At 38.0% G+C, this 24,521-nt stretch overlaps 1 protein-coding gene across 1 annotated transcript in view; it reads left to right on the plus strand.

Moving 5' to 3' along the window:
- abhd12 (abhydrolase domain containing 12, lysophospholipase) overlaps positions 1-21,384 on the plus strand; it is a 151,974-nt gene extending 130,590 nt beyond the window's left edge. Inside the window, exons 12-14 of the mRNA XM_060831719.1 lie at positions 4,455-4,533; positions 11,682-11,800; positions 17,025-21,384. Of these exons, the coding sequence (XP_060687702.1) occupies positions 4,455-4,533; positions 11,682-11,800; positions 17,025-17,058 (232 nt within the window). The 3' untranslated portion in view covers positions 17,059-21,384. The remainder of the gene's footprint in view (positions 1-4,454; positions 4,534-11,681; positions 11,801-17,024) is intronic.
- The last annotated feature ends 3,137 nt before the right edge of the window (positions 21,385-24,521 follow it).

The raw sequence follows: 24,521 nt of genomic DNA on the forward strand, positions 1-24,521 counted from the left end.
TCCATCATAACCAGTCTGACTTTAATTGATGTATTGCAATGTTGATGCATTTAGTACCAATGGGAAAATTATTACATTTAGCATTAGCTGTGGCTTTAGTTGACAGCACTCCTCTAAGTCAAGGTTGTGGACCCTATTCCTAAATTTGTTTGCATGATTTAGACTGATACTTCACTGCAGTACTAATGAGAGTTGTACTGTCATAAGTAAGGATGAGATGTCAAACTAAGGCCCTCTTGCCCCATCAGATTGGAAATTATTTGATTCGTAGAAGATCATATTGTTTGCAAGATGTTGCTGTGTGTAAGTTGGCTGACACTGTACATGCTTTGCAGCAATGACTATGGTTCAAAGTACATATCCTAAAAAACTCTTTATAGTTTATCCTGTGGACACAAAATATTCTGCTGAAATTCTGATTAAAAAGATTTCTCATGCATTATCATTTCCTTGTATATATAATTTATTATTTATCTAAATTAGGTAAAGTTAGTGGGTGTTCTCTTATGTTTAAAGCCTAATTTGAAGTATTAGCCGAGAAATGTTTTCTATTCTAAAAATTAATTTCATTTTATATTTTCCTGTGATAGAATGCAAAATTATCTAGGTAACCTCTACATCTGAGTCTATAACTGTTCCTTACCCCTAATCTAACTGAGACACCAGATGGTTGAAGATTTTTGCTCATTGAATTCTCCTTTGATTTTCTTTTTACATTTTCAATCTATATACATAACTTTTTATTTTCTTCCCTAACAAAAGTTGTTGAGTGAATGTTCTTAGCTTACAATTGGCCTAGCGTCATCTTATATTTGCTCATAAGACAATCCCTTTATTCCAGGGATCGTCTTAGTGAACCTTCTCTGAACTGTGTTTAAGGAAATAATCTTTCCCCTTTAAATAAGGAACCAAAAACTGCTCTCATTTACTCCAGATGTGGTCTCACCGACACCTGATTTAGTTGCAGTAAGACTTCCCTTCTCTTACCTTCCAATCTCCTTGAAATAAGGGCAAACATTCCATTAATCGCCTTGATTATCTGCTAGCTTTGTTTTTTCTGCAAGTATCGTTCGGTCTCTTTATTTTGCACTTTGCTGCAATCTCCTTTTAAATAATACTGTTCTTTTGTTTTCCCTTCCAAAATGAACAATTTCACACTTGCCCACATTTGGCAACTTTTTGCCCACTTAATTAGCCGAGCAATGTCTCCCTGTTTGTATCCTTCTTGCAACTTGCCATTTCACTTATTTTCCCCATCTGCAAATTTGACTACAGTCCATTTGCTTCCTTTCTCTAAGTCATTAATATATATTTTAAACTGCCAGCACTGATCCCCGTGGAACCACACTGGTTACAGGTTACCAACCAACCTGAAATAGTACTCCTTATCCTCACATGCTGTCTCCTGCCCAGTAGCCAGTTATCTCTACATGTTAATTTGCTGCTCCAATGCTATGGGCTCCTTAGACTTTCAGGTCTTGTGAGGTACCTTGTTAAATATAAGGGAAGTCCAAATACAATGCATCTACTGGCACCCCTCTATCCAGTGATTCCTTGAAAAACTCTCAAGTTAGTCAGGCATAATTTCCCTTTCATGAAGTCCTGCTGATTATGCTTGATTAGTTTGATTTTCTATGACTGTAAAGAATACTTTGTGTTCTTTTGGACTCAACGTATTTTCCTTGGTTTTTGACCTGAAATCTTTGTCAGTCTTTCCAACGAGATGACCGATGATCAACTTCTAATTCGAGTTTGTCTTTGTTTGTTCTGACTGGATATGGTTGATATTGGTAAAGCATTATTATCTCAACACAGACTGATTTTATTGAAGCTTTTATTATTTTGCACAGCTTGTCACTGTTGATATCAATTTAATTTCTAAATGGTAGGTCAAAGCTAGACTCTAATGTTGGATTTTAACTTGCTGGAAGGAAGGATCCCATGAACCAATGTTCTCAGATACAGTTGTGTTGTTTTAACGTGTGCATATGTGTACTAAGTCTGCACCTGGAGTAATGTGTTAAAAAGCTTTGGGTACAGAATCAAAGACCTTGGACAGTGGGGAGGGAAGTCAGAGGTTTGAAAGAAGAGAGTTGACAGCTTGGTAGATATGCAATCAGGCAACTCAGAGTGGAAGGGGTGGTGGTTGGATAAAGGCTTTGTGGGAAAATGTGGTGATTAGAGGGATTCTGGGTGGTTTCCAATTGAGGAAGAATTCCCAGATAGGCATGCTGAATTGAGCAGGTAAGTGGCAGGGTAAGTACTTAACATTTCTTTTTCTTAGTTTAACTGCCCACTCTCCTGTTACGTGGGAAACCCAGTCATCCAAAGTTAAATTCAAATAATGCATACAAATAAAGATTGTCATCTTGTAAAGCATCAGAATGTTCCTGGAAGCGTTTAGTCTGCTCCTTGGCCCTACCCCACCACTGTCAAAGCAGAATACACCACATCTACTCTGCCCCTCCCTCTTAATCCAGTCTGTTTTGGAGTAAGCTAGTACATCATGATATCTCTCTACACCCCTCCCCCACCATTTTATGATGTTGTGTAGCGCATTCAATTTATAACTCTGATGTTGCTCTTCAAACTTAATCTTATTTGTGAGAAAATTCTGAACAGTTCTATTTGTGAATTAAATAGAAGCTGACATCACTACTATGATTTTCGTTCCTTTAAATGAAACAAAACTCCAGCAGTTAAATGTGACCTTAATTTTGGTTAGCTTAATTCATGATTACACAAAACAAGCCATCCTGAGAAAGAGAGAAAAGCTAATTTTCATTTGTCCTACTTGACATGGATACATTTATTTTTCAGTTTTCAAAATGGATGCTTTCAATTTGTTACAAATCGAAGGTTGACCCCTCCCCCTCTGAAAGCTAGAACTGAAACAACCAAAAAGGAGCACCTCGCCGATAATCGATAAAATGTGAAAAGTGGTGTAACTTGCTCTTCAGCAACTTCCAGTGATTAAATAAGTTAATCGCTGACATTCACTTTAAGATCAAGTAACAATTTATTTATCTAACTCTAACAGTGAGCAAATTAACTAAAATATTAACAAACCAAATATATCCCTTAACTAACTATTCCTGAATATAACAAGATTCCAATTGAATGCTATTCCAATAAATATAAGTCCTATTCATACAAAAAAGTAGAATTTAGTCTCCCAAAAGTAAAGCCAAATTATGTCTTTCAGAAGACTCTGTGCCTTTTCCGTCGAGTCTTCTGTGAGGAACACTTCTTTTGATGCCTCAGTTAGGAAAATCTTTTTCTGGTGTTGGTACCGCTATTGTTTTAGATGATGCTTTCTCTGTTACATGACTGTAAGAGCTGATTTTTTTTTTGAGAGCTTTTTTGCAACACATTAATGCATGCAACTAGCTACTTTTTAATACTTCTGTTAGAGGATAATAACTGGTTTTGAAAGGCAGTATGTCAACAGATTAAACCATACGAGAGAAATAAACAACAAGTTATATTTATGTTATATAGCACCATTCCATTGCACTTGATAGAAATTTTAAAAGGAAAATGTAACGACAAGCCACATTAGAAATAATAAGTTAGTTGATCAGAGTTTGTCAAAGGTAGATTTTAAGGAGGAATTGAGGTAAAGGCAGTACAGCAAATAAATTCTTGAAAGTGATCTTAGACATATGAAGATGCAGCCATCAGTTGTGGGGTGATTCAAGTTGAATTACTCAAAAAGTCAGAATGAGATGAGTGCAGGTATCTCAAAATTAGAGGGTTGGAGGGAATTAATTATAGCAAGTGTTGAGGCTTTGGAGGGATTTGCCAAAGTGGACGAGAATTCTAAATCGAGATATTGCTTGACCAGGAGCAAAATTGGCCCACCATATAAAGATAAAAATCATCAGGTGTTCATTCAGTCAAATATGACATCAAAGCTGTGGTTTATTTTCAATGTTGTCAGACAGGGATAAAATCTGATAGTAAATGGGAACGAGAGAGGAGATAATAGTAAGGAATTAGTCTTAAATTTGGAAGTCCCATGCTATGATAATGATGACAGTGTTTGGTGGATTTAGCATGGGAGTATCATTGAATTTAAGGTCATTGTCTAGTTAGGCTCACTTCACCTTTCAGTAAGAATTTCATTCTCAGCACATTAAACCTAGTTGTTATATTGATCGAAATGCATTGACCTTTTCTTCCCTCTCAGCTAATTCAAATGAGATTATGAAAAGTCACCTTCCCTTAACCATGCAATGGAGACATTAAACTTGGCAGCTTACATCAAGAAAACTTTCTGACTTTGAAAGAAGGTGTCACCTCCATTTTTAATGTGGCATTTAAAAGGCTATTTATAACTAAACAAAAACAAAAGGATCTGATGTTCTTTTTAGTCCTTTAACTATATGCTCTTTTTGTAACTCTTCTGCTCGAATATGCTAACTGCTATTCTTCTAATTTTCCTTCTTTAGTGTGCAGCATATCACCTGTCCATTGCTGATTCTTCATGCTGAAGATGATGCCGTCATCCCCTTTCACCTGGGAAGAAAGGTGAGTCATGCACGCAAGTCTAACTTCTAGTAGTTGAATGAACTTGTGACCAACTTTTGTATTTGATACAGCTTTATAACACCCATTTCATTAGCGTGAATTAGCTGTAGTGTGATTGATGAATTGGGGATATTGTTTCTAAAGCACAAACTTTTGAATTCTGTGTTGGCTGTAATGCGATTACATCGCCAACACTTTAAGCACTGTTTCTAAAGCATGATTTTTCTATAGAATCATAGAGTCCTACAGCAATAGAAACAGACCTTTGGTCCAACCAGTCCATGCCTAATGCAGGGTTGCATGTCAATGCAACCATTGTGTTATAAAAGAACTATCTGCACCTTTCTTGTTGAAGCATTGAAACCTTCAGTTTGTACCTTCATCACAATGTATCATTTGAATGAAGTTTGTTATAACAATCATTAAATCTTTCTAGGCTTAGAATATGGTTCCTGATATTAATCTGATGTCAACTGTGACTTGGTGGTAACACACTTGCTTCTGAGTTGCAAGCTTGTGACTTCTGTTCTCACTGAGCATGTAATCCAGCATGACATTCTCCAATGTAACAGTGAGCAGAGTTGCACAATTGAAAGTGCCATTTTTGGATGAAATGCTGAATTCTAATCATATCTGCATGTCAGCTGAAAGATTTTAAAACAACTCCTGTGCTAATATTTGAAGAAGAGCAAGGAAGTTCTCTACAATGTTCTGCTCGTTATCATATTACTGTTTGTGGGAGCTGGCTCCTAACATCCATTACAACATTACTTTAATAATACTTGGCTGTAATGTGTTCGGGGAAGTTGTGAAATGCATATTTTTAAGTTTGTTCTTATTTTAATCTCAAAATATATTTTTAGGTCAGTTAATGAAGTTGCTATTTGCACATGCGTAGCTGTTGCTAATCAGAATTATTTCCAAAAGGAAAAGCGAAGAAAAATATTTATCAAAATAAAATCATTTACAGTATAAACAATTAGAATAATTTCCTTCACTTGCAGTTGCACAGAATTAAGACAGCCAGAGCTATTTTTAATAAAAGATTGTTGGAAAAGCTCAGCAGATCTGGCAGCATCTGCAAAGATAAATCAGTTTATCTGGTGACCTTTATTCAGAACTGATGGTAGCTAGGAAAATGTTAATTTATGTGCAGAAGATAGGGTAAGGGTATAAGTGATGGGTGGGGATAGATCCCAAAGAGAGGGAAGAGCAGTCGGACAAAGGAGTGGATAACAATCTGGCTCGGAGGGTGAATAGCTAATTTTCCACTTGGAGATAAGTAACACTTTGAACAGTCCCTTGGGATCACGGAATACGTACTTTCAGACCAGTCTAATGGGTTCCGAAATGGCTGTTAAACCCAATGCATGATCTGCACTTTCTGTTATATGTGGGATAGGTAGTGCTGAAAGGTCGGGTAAAAAATGAGGTCTGCAGATGCTGGAGACCACAGCTGAAAATGTGTTGCTGGTTAAAGCACAGCAGGTTAGGCAGCATCCAAGGAATAGGAAATTCGATGTTTCGGGCATAAGCCCTTCATCAGGATGATTCCTGATGAAGGGCTTATGCCCGAAACGTCGAATTTCCTATTCCTTGGATGCTGCCTAACCTGCTGTGCTTTAACCAGTGCTGAAAGGTCAGCTTGATGAGGTTTTTGGAGGTTGATGAGGTGCTGTCCAATCTTTGACTTAACCTGTGTATGTTCCTGTTGAAATCTCTTAAACTGTTTAGTTTCTTCCCAAATAAACTACCTCCATTTTGGTTAGTCATAATTCAGGGATTCCCATGAGTTGTGAAGGGGGACAGAATGGTTGCTGATCTCAAGGATACTTTGAGGTCATTCCTAAAACATTTCTGTTGTCCTCCCAGTAATCTGTCTTGTTCTCCTAAGCAGAACAATTGATTTGGAAACGTGGCATCAGGCAAGGTTTGCTGGAGGTCTGGCATCCTTTGCCCCAACTTGGTTTCCTGAGCAGGGATCAGGATTCTGAGCGGGACCTCAAGTCAAGACATCAATGTGTGCCATAGAGTTCTACCCACCTCCAACTTATGTCACAGGTCTTTTTTTTTCTTCCCATCAATTAATCCTCTTTTCCCCACTTTTAATATTTATCATTGATAAGTCCAAACAATCCCCAAGCCTCAATAGGGTCACAGCACTGCTCTTCATGTTCCCAATTATGGGAAATACCTTAGGACTGGGATTGCTAACTTTCCAAGATTAGAGTTTCCAGGAATTGAACATTAATCTCCAAGGTGCTGCTTTGAGCAACCTTGGGGGGAAAAAAATTGCACATTTGAAATTTTCCAAAATTTTGAATATTTCAGTCATTAGCTTCAAACCAGTTAGAGATGTGGGAAAATGTCTGTTCTATAGTCTAAAATCATCCAGTTGTGAAATGAGATTTCTCTATGATATGGCATGGGAATTGGAGAGTCACAAGGATGAATTTGAGTGACAAATGACAAGAGTGGACTTGGGGAAGTTGGCAGCAGATAGTCATGTGATGAAACTTCCAGGAATTATTCAACCAGAGTTAGTCCAGAGCAGTGAATATTATCAGGAGTTATCCTAGCCCGCAAAAGGTGAAAGTGTGTAAGGCTGCATTTGAATGAGCTGGAGTCAATGGAATTATGAGAAAATGGTCCAATCCAGAGCATCTCTGCTGGAGTTCACTAGGTATGTCCTTGGCCCATTTTCAGGTGCTTCATCGATGACCTTTGTTCCATCATAAGGTCAGGAGTGGGGACGTGGGACATTTGATGATTGCACAATGTTCAGCATCATTCATGATGACTCAATTACTGAAGCAAACTGTCCAAATGCAGTAAGGACTGGATACTATCCAGGCTTGTGTTGAAAAGTAGCAAGTAGCATTTGTCAAACGATGCCTATCTCCAACAACAGAATCAAACCATGATCCCTTGAAATTCAGTGATATCACCATCACTGAATTGCCCAACTGTCAACATCCTGGGAATTGCCATTGACTAGAAACTGAACTGACAATTAATATAAATCCTGTGGCTAAAAGAGCACAGCAGAGGTTAGGAATCTTGCAGTGAGTAACTTACCACATGACTCCCCAAAGCCTGTCTACTATCTATAAGGCTCAAGCCAGGAGTGAGATGAAATACTCCCCACTTACCTGAATGAATGAAACTCCGACAGCAATCAAAAAACTTGATGCCATCCAAGATAAAACAGCCCACTTGATTGGCACCATATCCACATTTAGTCAATCCAGCACCAATGCTTAGTAGCAGTGAACATTTATAAAATGCATTGTAGCAATTTAACAAGGCTCCATAGCACCTTTAAAACCTATGACTGCTTTTATGTAGAAGGTTAAGGGCAGAAGACAGATTGGAATACCATCACCTTTCATTCCATGCCTCTTGCCATCCAGATAATCTAACATATTGCAAATATATTGCTGTTCCTTTATTGTTGCTTGATCAAAATATTGGAGCTCTCTCTCTGTAATGGCATTGTGGGTCTACATACACCAAATGAACTGCAATGGTTCAGGACTACATCTCACCACCATCTTCTCAATGGCAATTAAGGATGGGCAGTAAATGGTTTTCTAGCCAGCAATGCCCATTTTCAGTGAATTAATTTTTTTAGAATGACCATTCATCTTTTGCTGGCTTTTCCAAATAAAAGACTCATGGTGGATAACTCCTTGCTCTTTCAATTCTAGGACATTTAGTGAAAGTCATTCGAGAGGTATTTTAGGTGTTGGAGGTGATTTCCTCAAATTCCAGGAGCAGCAATTACTGTTTTATATGCTGTTATGTTGTTTTGGAACTTTGGAAAAAAAAGTCAAAACCACAGCAGTTTAAAAGGGAGAAGAGCAGACAAAGGAAGCACACGGTGAGGACAGTGCAGGAGAGAGAGAGAGAGAGAACCTGCACAGTTACTGTCTTTGTTGTTTTTGAATTCCTGTTTCACTGGACATTGGAGTGCATTTGGGAAAATTAACAAACAGTGAAATTCATAATTAATCTTGGAGGAACTGTTGGGCGAAGTTCACAGCACAGAATCAGATAAGTTAATTGTTGTTTTAAGTCCGTCCAGGAGAAAGACTGCAGTAGTGAGTATAGTGGATTCTTTCTTGAGTATATGTTTTTGGAGATAAGTCTCTTGATTAAACTTAGATTAATAGCTATGGCTTATATTTTAATCTGGGGCAATGTTTGTAGAGGAATAAGACTGTGTTATTTTCTGGGTCTGTAGATTGTGAAGGAGCAAAAATGGCCTTTGCAGTGACGTGCACTACTTGTCAGATGTGGGAGTTTAAAGAGGGTTTAAGGGTTACTGCCATAAATGCTGTTGGATGCGAATCTTATCAGATTGAGTGGATCAGTTGGAGAGACAGATAGAAGCAATGAGGAATTTGCAGACAAGATTCTAATCCAGACTGGGGGCAAATGTTCACAGGTAAAGGGACAGCTGGAAAATGGGAAGCCTTCAGAAATGAGATAACAAGAATCCAGAGAAAGTATATTCCTGTCAGGGTGAAAGGAAAGGCTGGTAGGTATAGGGAATGCTAGGTGACTAAAGAAATTGAGGGTTTGGTTAAGAAAAAGAAGGAAGCATATGTAATGTATAGACTGGATAGATCGAGTGAATCCTTAGAAGAGTATAAAGGAAGTAGGAGTATACTTAAGAGGGAAATCAGGAGAGCAAAACGGGGACATGAGATAGCTTTAGCAAATAGAATTAAGGAGAATCCAAAGGTTTTTACAAATATATTAAGGACAAAAGGGTAACTAGAGAGAGAATAGGGCCCTCAAAGATCAGCAAGGCAGCCTTTCCACAGAAAATGGGCAAGATACTAAATGAATATTTTGCATCAGTATTTACTGAGGAAAAGGATATGGAAGATAGACTGTAGGGAAATAGATGGTGACATCTTGCAAAATGTCCAGATTACAGAGGAGGAAGTGCTGGATGTCTTGAAACGGTTAAAGGTGAATAAATCCCCAGGACCTGATCAGCTGGACCCGAGAACTCTGTGGGAACCTGGAGAAGTGATTGTTGGGCCTCTTGCTGAGATATTTGTATCATCGATAGTCACAGGTGAGGTGCTGGAAGACTGGAGGTTGGCAAACGTGGTTGCCACTGTTTAAGAAGGGCAGTAAAAACAAGCCAGGGAATGATAGACTGGTGAGCCTGACCTCGGTGGTGGGCAAGTTGTTGGAGGGAATCCTGAGGGGCAGGATGTACATGGATTTGGAAAGACGAGGACTGATTCGGGATAGTAAACATGGCTTTGTGCATTGGAAATCATGACTCTCAAACTTGATTGAGTTTTTTGAAGAAGTACCAAAGAAGATTGATGAGGGCAGATCAGTAGATGTGATCTATATGGACTTCAGTAAGGCATTTGACAAGGTTCCCCATGGGAGACTGATTAGCAAGGTTGGATCTCCTGGAGTACAGGGAGAACTAGTCATTTGGCTACAGAACTGGCTCAAAGGTAGAAGACAGAGGGTGGTGGTAGAGCGTTGTTTTTCAGACTGGAGGCCTGTGACCAGTGGAGTGCCACAAGGATCGGTGCTGGGCCCTCTACTTTTTGTCATCTACGTAAATCATTTGAATGCGAGCATAAGAGGCACAGTTAGTAAGTTTGCAGATGACACCAAATTTGGAGGTGTCGTGGATAACGAAGAAAGTTACCTCAGATTACAACAGGATCTGGACCAGATGGGCCAATGGGCTGAGAAGTGGCAGATGGAGTTTAATTCAGATAAATGTGAGGTGCTGCGTTTTGGAAAAGCAAATCTTAGCAGGACTTATACACCTTAATGGTAAGTTCCTAGGGAGTGTCGCTGAACAAAGACCTTAGAGTGCAGGTTCATAGCTCCTTGAAAGTGGAGTCGCAGGTAGATAGGATAGTGAAGAAGGCATTTGGTATGCTTTCCTTTATTGGCCAGAGTATCGAGTACAGGAGTTGGGAAGTCATGTCGCAGCTATATAGGACATTGGTTAGGCCACTGTTGGAATATTGTGTGCAATTCTGGTCTCCTTTCTATCAGAAAGATGTTGTGAAACTTGAAAGGGTTAGAAAACATTTACAAGGATGTTGCCAGGGTTGGAGGATCTGAGCTACAGGGAGAGGCTGAACAGGCTGGGGCTATTTTCCCTGGAGCTTCGGAGGCTTGAGGGATGACCTTATAGAGGTTTACAAAATTATGAGGGGCATGGATATGGCAAATAGATAAAGTCTTTTCCCTGGGGTCAGGGAGTCCAGAGCTAGAGGGCATAGGTTTAGGGTGAGAGGGGAAAGATATAAAAGAGACCCAAGGGGCAACTTTTTCATGCAGAGGGTGGTACGAGTATGGAATGAGCTACCAGAAGATGTGGTAGAGGCTGGTACAATTGCAACATTTAAGAGGCATTTGGATGGGTATATGAATAGGAAGGGTTTGGAGGGATATGAGGTGGGTGCTGACAGGTCGGACTAGATTGGGTTGGGATATCTGGTCGGCATGGACAGGTTGGACCAAAGGGTCTGTTTCCATGCTGTACATCTCTATGATTCTATAACATCAGGGAATCTGGCTGAAAATAAAATTTTCAAGCATTTAGAATGTTTATATTAGATGAAACATTACATTTTTGCAATAGTAATTCACGCCATTAAATACTGCAAGTATTTATTCAATGTTTCTTTGGCTGGGAGAGCCAATGCAAGGACAAGGGAGAAAATACCATAAAACAAGATTAGAATGAATAATGAATGTAAAATTCCCAATAGAGATTGCATATTCAATAAACCTCACCTTAGTCTGTGGATCAGAAAATGTCGCCTTGCACTCTGAAGTTATATGTTTGTGTATAACATGTAGTTGAAGAATAGATGTTATTTTCTCAGTTTGGTATTGGTATGGTTATAAAAGACCATATTGATAGGCATTTTTATGGTGTTTATAAGCTGCAGTAAGATACTGGATGAGTTTTATAACCATGCATTATCTGCACTTGCTTCCAATCTAGTACAATCTTCATTTGTCATCCTCAATGTTACTTGGGTGTCCCTTGGTCTGAGAGAGAAACTGTCTTCATGGAATGGAAGCTTTTGAAAACAATGATCTTTCTTATTTCTCAATTAAAATATTTTGTTTATCCACAGCTTTTTGACATTGCATCTTCAAAGAGCAATAGGAAAGTGCAGTTTGTTTCCTTCCACAAAGATCTCGGCTACAGGCACAAGTATATATACAAGAGCCCACAGCTTCCTCATATACTAAGGTAAATGGACTTTTGTTTTATGAATATATTGTGTTCTCACTATTTCACTTTGTCTATCCCAGTGCAGTTGCTACATCTCCTGTTTTGTTGGACAAAAGTACCCTAGGGTATGCAGCTAAAATGAGTAAATAGAATTCAGGCCACATCAGCCATAAGAGCATAGAAATAGATACAGGAGCAGGTCATGTGGCTTTTTGAGCACACTTGACCACTCATTATGATCATGGCAGGCATCCTGCCTTAATTCCACTTTGGCACCCGAGTTCCTTTTCTTGAGAAATTAAATGTCTATCTATCTCGGCCCCTGGCACAGACAATTCCAAAGACACTCAGTCTTCTGAATGAAGACATTCCTTCACATCTTAAATGAAGCAATCAACTCCTTTATTCTGAAATAATGCCTCCATGTTATAAATTTGCAGCCAAGAGAAGCAGCCACTCAGTGTCCACTCTGTCAAGACCCTTCATGATCTTGTATGTTTCAGTGGAGTGGATCTTATTCTTCTGAACCACAAATTTTAAGGCAAATTTACTCAGCATCTGATCATGGACAATCATCTGATGAGGAACCAATGAAATAAATACACACACAGGCGCACGCACACAGACAGGCAACACATGTTAAGATTTCCTCTTCATTGTAGTCCAGTCCCCTAGCAATAACTACAATATGCCTTTTAACTTTCTAATAGCTTGCTGTACTTGAATATTCACCTAAATACCTCACCTGACAAAGAAGCTGCTGTCTGAAAAAGTGAGATTTTAAGTAAGCCTGTTGGACTATGACCTAGTGTCTTGTGACTCTGGACTTTGTCCACCGCAATCCAACACCTGCATTTCCATATCATGGATACTTGAGTATTAACCTTTCATGTTCATGTCTCTCTGAACATCAATATTGTCTAGTTTTCTGCTTTTAAAAATAAATATTTTGCTTTTCTACAGTTATGACTACAGTGAATAATATCACATTTGCCCACATTATACTGCATCTACCACCTTATTGCCCAGTCACTTAAAACTATTTATATCTTGTTGATTTGTGTCATACAGCTGGCATTCTCTTCTAGCTTTCCATCATCAATAAACTTAAATACATTGTTCTTGGGTGCTTTGTCTAATTCATTTATATAGATGGTAAATTGTTGAGGCCTGAGCACTGTCCTTATGGCAATCCATTGTCTCACAGCCACTCAACTTCAAAATACCACAGTCCTCCTCATTTCTGCATGTTAACCAATCCTCAAACTATGCTAATATATTGCCCCCAACTACCCTGCATTTTATGCATGATACCTTATCAAATGCCAATTCAAAATCCACTTTCTATTTTACTAGTTACATCCTCCCAAACTCTAATAAATTTGTCAAATGTAGTTATCCTTTCTTAGAACCATATTGGTTCTGTCTGGTGGTGGGTCGGTTGCATGGAAAATTACAGAAAAAGTTAAGTGTGGAGGGCTCAGCAGAAGTTTAAAAATTTCTAAAACCAGTAATAGGACAGAGAATGGCAAGGTCAGAAACCTAACCTTGGGCACAATGAACAAGGGTACAACTATGAGAAGGAGGGGTGACAGTTAACACATGACTGAAGGTGTTTGACTTAAATGAATGTAGCGCACAAAACAAAGTAAATGAGCTTGTACAGCAGATTGAAATTAACAGGTTCACGATTGTAGGTATCGCAGATGTGACAAGGGATTCAGGACTGGAAACTAAATATCAAAGAAAGGTTGACTAAGCTCAGACTTCTCTCTTTGGAGAGAGGAAGAAGAGAGGTGACCTGATCAAGGTATACAAGGTAATGAGAGACATGGATCAATTCAATAGCCAGAGACTTTTCCCCCGGGCAGGATTGACTGGCACGAGGGATCATAGTTGTAAGATATTAGGAGGAAGGTGTAGAGGAGACATCAGAGGTAGGTTCTTTATGCACAGAGTTGTGAATGCATGATGTGTTGCAGCGATGGTAGTGGAAGCAGAGTCATTAGGGACATTTAAGCGACTGCTACACAGGCACATGGACAGCAGTGAGTTGAGGGGTGCATAAGTTAGGTTATTTTATTTTAGAATAGGAATAATGCTCGGCACAACATTTGTGGGCTGGAGGGCCTATTCTGTGCTGTACTTTCCTATGTTCTGTGTTCTATTTAGGTCCTATTAAAAGGACAGGCAAATTGGCATAGGGAAGGGATCGCCCTGTTCAGTTTTTTAAAAAAAATCAGTAGCAAAGAATGATGTAGAATTGGTGTCGGTGTAGACTCTGTGTAGGTTAAGTAGAGGGATTGTAAAGGAAGAAAGACCTTGAGAGTCCTATGCAGACCACCTAGCAGTTGACAGAATGTGGGGAAGAAAATAATCAGGAAGTAGAAAAGGCATGTAAGAAAGGCACTATTGCAATAATCATGGGGGACTTCAGTCTGCACATGGGCTTGAAAAACCAGGTTGATGTCAGATCTCAAGAAAAGGAATTAATGGAATGGCTACAAGGTTTATTTTTGGAGTAGCTTTTGGTAGAGCCTGCGAGGGAACAGGCATTTCTGAATTTGATGATGTGTAATGAGGCAGATTTGATTAAAGAAGAATCAGGGTGAAGGACTCTCTCTGGGCGGTGACCATTATATGATAGAATTCATCCTGCAGTTTGAGAGAGAGGGGTTTGAATGAGATAACAGAAATACATTTGAGTAAACATAATTCAAGTAAAAAGTGTAAAGTGTGAGGGAGGAGCTGGTCAGGGTTGATTGGAAGGGAAGCCCAGTAGGGAAGATGGTGGAGCAACCATGGCTGGAGTTGCTGTTGCTAATTTAGGAGGCAGAGCAGAAATGTATTCAAGGAAGAAGAAGCATACTAAAGGGAAGATGAGGCAGCCATGGCTGACAAGAAATCTCAGCAGCTTAAAAGCAAAGAAACAGCCTATACTGTGGTGAAGACTCGTGGGAAGCCATTTTTTAAAAAAAAACATGCAGAGGATAATTAAAACAGCAAGAGGCAGGGAGAAAATGAAATATGGGAGGAAGTTAACTAGTAATATAAAAGAAGATTACAAGAGTATGTCTTAGATATCTGAAAGATGAGAGAGGCAAGAGTGGACATTTGACCACAGGAAAATCGAGCAAGTGAAGTAGTCTGTACAAAGAAATGGCAGGCAAACTGAATAGGTACTTTGCATCAGTTTTCACATTGGGCGACATCAGGTACCAGAACTTCAAGTCAAGGGGCAGAGGTGAGCGTGGTGCCCATCACTACGGGGGACATGCTGGAGAAGTTGAAAGGTTTGAAGGTGGATGAATCACTAGTACGAGATGGACTACACCCCAGAGTTCTGAAGGAGATCTTTCGAGAATTACTGGAGTTAGGGAGGGTTCCAGAGTCTGGAAAATAGCTCATGTAACACCCCTAGTTAAGAAGGGAGAGGGGCAGAAAATGGGAAATTGTTAGCCTGACCTCGGTCATTGGTAAGATTTTAGGATACATTATTGAGGATTAGACTGCTGGTAGTTTCTAAATCACTCCTACTTTTCAGATTTAATAATGTTATAAACCTCTTCATTTAATCTAATACTGTCAGTGAGCTACAAATAGATCGAGTTTTTAAAATCTTGTTGAATTGGTTCTGTAAATATTTTCCACTGTTTATTTACCACCATACGTTTAAATCAATTTACCCAATCAACCTCTCCCTGGATACATATATAATTGACTTTTACTTTCATCATGTTTCATTTCCTAAATGTCTCCCTCAAATCAATTCATTTGTATTCTGATACTTTAGTAATCTTACACAGTTAAGGATAATTAATCCTCCATCCACACTGCTACCTGATCTTTGAGCTAAGACCCTTTCTTACTACTGTCCTTTTGTTATTTATCAAAGCTTCTCTGCCTCCTTTTCCATTTCCCATCTTTTTAGATGTTGAGCACACTGGGATTGCTTCTTGCTCTGTCTTGGTCATTGTTTAACTGTCTCTGTTGTGGTGATTATATTGAATGCATTCATCTCTAATTGTGCCACTAATTTATACAAATGCTATGTTCAGATAGAGCCATAAATTGTACTTTTTACTCACTGTTTTGTATGTGGACTTTGTTGCGATTATTACCATTGTGTCCACTGGTCATTGCAGCAACTTGACAATGGACTACAACCCACAATGACACTTGGTAATTTCATGTACAGCACCAGTGGTGGAACCTGCCTTTAAAGGATTGGCCTCTTTAACCATCAGCACAGATGTCCTATGTGAAGCCACCCCCATGTGAAATGGATTTATCTGCTATATTTCTGTCATCTTTCAAAGATGGAAGAGTAATCCCAGGGAAAAAAATAAACTTAAATTTGCTGCCTAACACTGCTTGATTTACCCAAGTCACCAGTGTTTTATTGAGTCTACTTTTTGTCAGGATACTGATGCTAGCCAAGTTTTAAATGGAGCCCATTTGAATAGAATTATAATCTAGTGGATGGTGAAGCAGGAATAGGTGACTGAATGACCTATCCCTGTTCCTGTGATCTTTAAAGCTTCTTTGCCTTTTAAGTCACTCCTGCATGATCCCATCTATCCCATTTCTATTCATCTTTCATCAACACAGCCAATTTCTCTGGTAATTGGGTGCATGAATGGCTAAGAGAAACTCTTAGTGGCTTATGGCCTAAATGTATTTGAAATGGTTGGAGTTTATCCAACAGAGCTTGAAAAACATTGTTTTAAACGACAGTAATTCTTATGAGTTCAGGAGTCCATCTCCAGTGACTAACATTTCAACCGTCTTCGGCAGGCTGTGTTGCAACTGAAGTCAAAGGGGAGAAACTAAACTTAATATTGTTGAGAATGAGGAAAGGAAAAAATTTGAGAAATCTGCTTTGGATTAAAAGGGAGGAAAAGCAAGTGTTTTTTTAATCCATGTACTAGAGCCATATTATTTAGGCAGAAGGAAAAATTGAGCCTGTGTTAGGGATGAGAAAAGGGCGCTTTTGTGAGGTTGAGCAAAGATAGTTAAATATATTTTGTGGGGAGCTGGGAGGAAGACATGTGAAGTGGAGGAGTTGGAAAAGCTGTAGTTCCAGCTTTTCAAGAAATGGAATTTAAAAATGTTGCCCGGGTAATGGAGCCCTTATTATGAAACAGCATCATTCTGCTTCACCATAATCAATTTACTAGATCCACTGGTAACTGAAATGCTCGAGAGTAATTATGAATCCCTTTCTTTCTTTTTGTCGCAGGAAGTTCTTAAGTGACCCAAATATGCATCAGTAATGAAGTGGACCACAGAGATTAGTTGCATCTTTGGAGCGCATGAAGACTTCAATTTATGTCACTCAAAACGTGCATGACTTCCATTGATTTGCATTCCACAAACCTTATTCATCTGAACACAAAACAAAAATGATGCTGCTTGGGTTCTTTTTCCCACAGATGAGGGAGCTCAGTAGACAACACAGCCAAAGAATGAAATGAAAGAACTATTGAGAATTTGGTTCTTGTTATATTTAAAAAAAAATGAAGCATACAATTTTTCATGACCACAATGATGAACTTCCTTGAGTGAAATATAGTTAAGTTTTTAAAGTGCAAAATTAAATGATGGATAATCATTAATTTCAAAATATGATTCTGAATCAGCGCACTCCATTTGTTTCTGAATCATGGATAATTATTCCAACTGAAGTACTTTTGCTTTTGAGCGTTTCAACCTATTCATTTTTTTTAAACCCCGTTGTGTTGCATGTACTAATGGACATGCTTTTTCAGTTTTATTCTGCCAACTAAAGGTTTTAAAATGAAATGCTGCTCATAACATACAATAACTCCCCTACACTTGGTGCAAGGATTTTTTAAGATTCATGTGTTTAGCTCAGATGGGTCTGTTACAGTATCTAACAAAGTATTTCAAGTAGATGATGGGGACTGTATCCAATGAAATCATCTAGAATTATTAAATAAGTAGTTTGTTTTATACCCTATTTTATGCCATTGTCTTCCTCTTGCTATTCTGCCCTCCTTCAGTTGGAATGGGGTGGGAATGGTAATTGTACATATTAATCAGTCGAAGGTTGTCTATTTGTTGGACCCAATGGGAGGTCTTATGCAAAGTGATTGAACATTCTCCTCCCAATTTTTAGTCTGAGTCTGACAACACAAAATTGACAACCCTACTGAAGGCAGCATAATAATGTCTGGTGTGAGAAGTGGGAAAGGCACATCCTTTGATAGTCTGTTTTGGTTGTGTTATGCAGCTGACTACAATACCTGACCTAGAAGATCTTGATGCTGACATTGGTGATAGCATTGATCAAACTCTCTTAATTTCTCATCATTTTGAGCACAAAATTTCACCCAGATTTTCTTAATTTCCAAGGTAACTACTTAAAACTGAGTCAAATATTGATCTATCTTTGCATCATTTCTACCACTAAAAGATTTTATTCTTAATGAATTCAGGTAACTTCAGATGTTTATGCAAAATTTCCTTTGTGACACGAGCTTTGTATACAAATAATGGGTTTTGGTGTGATCACCAAAAGAATAGCAACTAACGGAACTGCTTATTACTTATGAACTGTTGGCACAGTGTTGCTTATGCACTACTAGTACACTGGTCAACTATACAACTGGAACAATACTTGTGTGGAATATGTATTAAATTATTGGTCGACTTCTGGGATATGATATAACGTAACTGCTATTGTTGAAATCAGTTGCTGTAAAATGTGTACTAAACAATATATACATCAATGTAAATAGTATAGCCTTTATTAAAAAGCAAAATTCTTATCAACATGTTGCATTGTTTCAGTGAAGATTAGAAATGGCTGCCTAGTTGCAGTCAGTAAGAGAAAGCAGCTTTCTTGAATAGATACATAGTACAGCTTGTGTATTAAAATATTTAAGAAATTCTGAACCACATTTTGAATGCATCCTGAGTTCTAAAGAAAATTAAACTGCTCAATGCTAGTGAGCTGAACCACAAATAGAAAATTTGGGGGAAATACAGCAAACTTGTAATCTTAAAGGAAAATACAACAAGTTATGTTTTAGGAGGCAAGAATCTATTTTTGTCTTCTCAGATTTGTCCATTTCTGAAATTGTTTGTGAAAATGACATCTATCTGTTAAAAGGTATTCCTGCCTCTCCAACAGGGCCAAGATAAATTGCCTCAATTAGCAGGGCCAAACATCTTGGTTCAAGGAGCCCCTTCAACTAGGATAACATTGCATACTTTTTCTTTACAGCCCAGATCCAATGGATCTAAACTAGTTTTACACTCCAAATGAGTCTCATCCGTCCTTACTTCACCTCACCTCATCAACATATCCTATTCCTTCTGTCTCATGAATGTAATTAGCTTCTGTTGATAGTCTTAAGCCACCAAATAAAGGTGTCTAAGTTGGAAAGCAGATTCTTGTGGAAGAATGCTCGCCTGCTTAATCATGTTTGATTTTGTTGATTCTAGCAGCCAGCAACTCTGTAGAAAATCATGCTGCCAGTGGTAGTTTCACTGACCAGCGTGATAAATCGTCATTTGTTCTGAAATAAGTACCACTGATTAGAATTACTTCGGATTATTTCATAGTTTAACTTGCAATAAGGATTTGTAATACAACATGAATGGTACGTGTGTGTGTCTGCAGACGTTTGACATTCGCACTGAAACTCGCTGGATTTCCACATGTGTGAATTAAAATCTAAATGTTCAAATTTGAATTCCCCAATCTTGTTTACAAAAGGGAATATCTCTAATTGTTCTGCACAAGTTCACATGATTAATCACTAATTAAACATTTTGAGTTTCATTCATGATGTGTACTAAATTCCCTCTCTGTTAATCATTCTCTGATATCTGGTCTGTGATTAGGAAAAACATTAATTAAGTTAGGCAATTGTCTGTGCCATTGGTTGAAGTATAACAATTAAGTAACTGACCAATTTATTTGAGTATAGTGTATTAATATTTTGTTTATTGTGGCTATTTGTAATTTTTTTTTTAAACAAAGCATATTCCAACTTGGCATACCTGATAAGAAATTTTGACATTGAGAGCAGCAGAGATTTGATAATTGCCAGTTATTGGTTCAGGAATTAGAATGCTCTGATAAGCTCTAAAGGAAAATTGTGCAATTATGGCAGCTTAGGTTTTAAAGAGGAGTAACTGCAAACATTGATCTATTAGAAATTTTTCTTTCATCCACTTCAAATCTTTTTCTTGTGTGTATTTGAATGGGAGAAATGTTTGCGTGCAGACAGAAACTAGACCACTTGAACAGCTGTTTAGATTCTTCATGTTTTACGAATAGCACAATGTGGAACTACTCCAATACTGTATCTGCTTATGCTATTTAACATAAAAACTCTCCAATCACTCCTTTTTATTATGAAATATGTCTTATAAACATCTGTATGTATCTATTCTGAAATGAAAATAGGTAAAATTCAATTTGTTACATCTTTGGCAGAGGCAAAAATAATTTTGAGGTGTGATAAACATTCTTTTCAGTGATATGTTCAGAAACACCATTACTAAACATTTCTTTTAGTGTGTTGCAACTGTTTTGCTATTTACATGACACCTGTCTCTTCATTGTAAAAAGTACAGATCAGACTCTTCCCATTTGCTAATGTTGTCAATGTTAATTTTTTCGTGCAGATTTAGTGGTTGTAATACATGCAAAATTGTCACTTTGCTATTACAAGTAGCAGCAATTTCGGAAATCATGCTGATAGTTTTCACTGTATATACATTAGCACGTTGCTGGATTAAAATTCTGGAAGTGCCGGCCTAACAGCATTGTTGTAGGAGTGCCTTCACAAGCATCTACTGTTCAAGTAGAAGACCTGTCACCACTATTTTTGGAATGATGGATGCATTTTAAAAATGCTGCCCCACGCAGCATTCGTAAATTTAATTTTTAAGAAGTGGGAATTGCCAGCAAAAGTTCACAAGTCCCGAATGTCTGTGCAAGTGTACTAGAAGAGATGACCATTTGAGATGTTTTGGAAATCTGTGCCATCTCTCTAGATCCCCTTCATAAAGGTGATCCCGGTTTTGGGGAGATTAAAACTAGGGATTGTAAATATGAGCCACTAATGCATCCAGTAAAGAAGTTGAAGAAACCAACTTTCTTGAGTAGTAAGATGATCGAAATTGCTATCATATGGAATAATTTAAGTGTCTAACATGCATCTAAGAGCACACTAAAGCATCTCAAGACTGGAATGGAAGGATAAAATTTGTAGGCTTATATGAAATAAAGTAGGAGCTGTTTATGTAAAGCATGGTCTCCATCAAACTGTTTCCCCAACCCCTGGCTGTATTGTGATTTGTAACATTTGTTTTTAGCAAAGATGTAATGAGCTTTGCATACTTCAAACTTACAAAGATTTCAGTAATTTTTGTTTTACCAGATGCAAACAAGTAGAAGTGATTGAATAGTCATGTGAACATCAAACATCTCCACATCATCTGATTGTGATTGAGGGAGGTCGATTGAACTTGCACCTTTTGTAAACTGCTTAATCTAGGATTTTGCTTTAATGTTGTGATTTTATGCACTGTATATTTTTTAAATAAATAGATCTTGAGTACTTCAAGCTGTATTTATTTAGTTTTAGAGCACCTTTGTTTCATTGTAATATACATTGACTGAAATTGATGAAGGCTGACTGTTCTAAATTTAGCAGTTAAGAATCCAAAATACAGAAGATTGGTGATAGACAATGGCTGAGTTTTCTCTATGTTTACACCCAGATATGCCTATAATCTGCTTTCTGGCTGAAGAAATAAATTGTGGTCCTGTTACATGTTTAATCATCATATTCTCAAAGTGACTTCCATCTTTTAAATCTATTGATCAAGTTCTTGGACCATAAATTCCCACCCAACAAACTGATGTTACTGCAACATTAGCAAGGGCTGTGCTTTCCAATCTTGTCTGTTGGGAAGTTTTTCTGTTGAAACGGTAAGTAAAACAGATCTGGATAATTAATGGCAATGTTTTTATTTTAAAAATTTATCCTCTTCTCTGTCTCCATTTCCCTGACAAAATGTGAGTTAGAACCTCTAAATTTTATAACTGAAGAGAAATATGCTATTTCCCATGGTCATGATTGAATGTATTCTAAAATGGTTAGAGGACAACCCATCCAGAATTAATGGATGTTAATAATCCATATTTACGAAAAGTATATTTTAGTTCCATTCAGAAATGTTAGACTTAATCACACTAATTACTGTCTTTTTAAGTTTTTATTCTTTTCACATTCAAGTTCTCTGACAGGATACTTTACCTTGTTGAGGGCCAGGCAAGATGAAGGCAATTTTGAGGTGGGGAGCTTATTTGGATAGGATACACATGCCCTTTCTCAGACATATTTCCTCACGTAGCTCTGGAAGCAGACTTGTACCATTTCAGGGAGGTCTATTGGGTACATGATGGAAAATAGGGTAGCAGAGACCTATATGGTACTCTTAGGCTGCTCCTGGGCCTCTGTGACTCTATATCCCTAGTGAAATTAGCTGGAGGACATGAAATCAATTTATGCTGACTTGTGCAGAGGTAGTGTCCCTGCCTCTGACCCAGGAAACCTGGTTCAAGTCACATCTGCTCCAGCAGTATGTAATAACATCTCTGAACAGATGATTAGGAAAAATAGTAAACATTTAAATTAGAATCAACCCAAGTGTCTTGTTCCAAATAAAGTTGTGGGTATGACAATGTTATGTTACGAGATTAATAATTCAGAGGGTGCGTTCAAATCCTACCATTGCAGTTAAATTCAATTTTCAAAAATCTGAAAATAAGTTGGCCTTAGTAAAATGAGTCATTATAATACACAATATGGCACTGAGCCATGCAAGCAGATAATTTGGACGAAGAGGTAGTCTTTAAGGGAAAGTGAGGTGAAAGGGAGCAGCTTATGTTGTAAACCGCTGAAGTCGCAACCCACTAATGGAGCAATTTAAAATAGGGGATGTTTAAATACTTAAATCTTGAACTGTATGAACAGGGTCAGTTAGCTCTGAATGGCTCATTTGAGATGCAGAACGATACCAATTGCAGGAGTTTGATTCCCTTATCGACCAAAGTCACCAAGAACGCACAACCTTCTTGACTTTGTGTGAGGCATCAAGAACGTCAGATTAAACTTGCCATTCATCTTTTCTTTGTAATGAGTTAGAAGCCACATGACACCAAGTTGTAGACCAACAGATTTATTTGAAGTTGCAGATGATTTGATCTTTTGATCTCTCTGCCCATAAATTCTGTGTCTGTGTGCTTCTCTCTCTCCACCCGATGAAGGGACTACGCTTCGAAAAATTTCAAATAAACCTATTGGACTATAACCTGGTGTCGTGTTATTTCTGACTTTGTGGACCCTGGTCCAACACTAGCATCTCCATATTTTTGTAATAAGAACGCAGTCGCTAGGACTTGAGAGACTGCTACTTCAGTATCATCATCTGAAAATGCAAGTTTGAAGAGCAGCATATAAATAAATAGGAAAAGTTGTATTGTGGTAATTGAACAAAGGTTCTGTTTCCATGTTGTATGACTCTATGACTAAGAAAAGTTAATGATGGCCATTTTATAGTTATTAGATAGATACTAGCTTTGATAGGTTGATTCTTGAAAAAGAATGGTTCACATTACCAGACAATATCTGCGTGGTCTGAAGGTGAGCTTTGCATTGAATGATATTGGCTCTCTTTTCACTTATCTTGTCAGCATGTTGCAGAAACCAGAAAGTGCAATGATAACAAATGCATTTTTGACCCATTGAGTTTTGATTTGGGCTACTGTTCCTGTCACACTGTACCTGGTGGAAGGATCTACCATTCTTTTCCAAAAGAAATTAGATCTGCATACGGAAAATTTGCAGAGCTGCAGGGAAGTCTGAGTGGATAGGGTGATTAACTGGATAGGTGTTTCAAAGTGCATTATGGTGTTTACAGTAGATGCTAAAAGTCTGTGAACTGATGGTAGTTGCCTTTGTGCGTAGTGGCTAGTGCTTCATGAAACACTGGAGAGAATCAGGACAGGATAGGGAGTGCCATCTACTGGATACAGTTGGACATGTACCATTTGTGATTCAAATTCATAGATAATTGGGCTTGCTTAAAGTTTTCACTTTTTTTAAAGTGTTCATTTCTTAGTCTTAAATTTGACAGGTTTTGTTTTCAAATTACAAAATGAATATCTACAATATAGACTTATGGAGTCTTATAACTAACTGGGAGAATAAAAGATTCATTCCTGATGAAGAGCTTATGCTTGAAACATCTATTTTCCCTGCTCTTCACTTTTCAGTACCACACTTTTTGACATAAGATCATGTTTTGATGCAAAGATTTGTCCATTATGACCGCATTAGGTTTCCATGTCTGCATCCTTCCAATGCTTGCTCCTAATTTCCTTTACCACCTCTTCTGCAAATTCTGACTTTCTGCTGTATTCTTCCTTTTGCTGCAAATCCTACATTGACTCCTTTGTTTCTCTTTTGCTGCTCGCCAGACTCTGCAGTGGTGATGCAGGATGGGAGTTGAGCAGAAAGAGTTGCAACTTTATAAAAGAGGTTACAAAAGCAGAGGAGACAGGGAAACAAGTGGATGAAAGTAAAACAGCAATGGAAAAGGAAAGAGGAAGGAGGGAGAGAGAGGTGTTGCATTTAATCAGCATTTCATTAAAATAAAGTTCAATTTTCAACTAAATGATGACAATGTA

The sequence above is a fragment of the Hemiscyllium ocellatum genome, chromosome 10 (assembly GCF_020745735.1).
Source record: "Hemiscyllium ocellatum isolate sHemOce1 chromosome 10, sHemOce1.pat.X.cur, whole genome shotgun sequence".
Taxonomy (NCBI): domain Eukaryota; kingdom Metazoa; phylum Chordata; class Chondrichthyes; order Orectolobiformes; family Hemiscylliidae; genus Hemiscyllium; species Hemiscyllium ocellatum.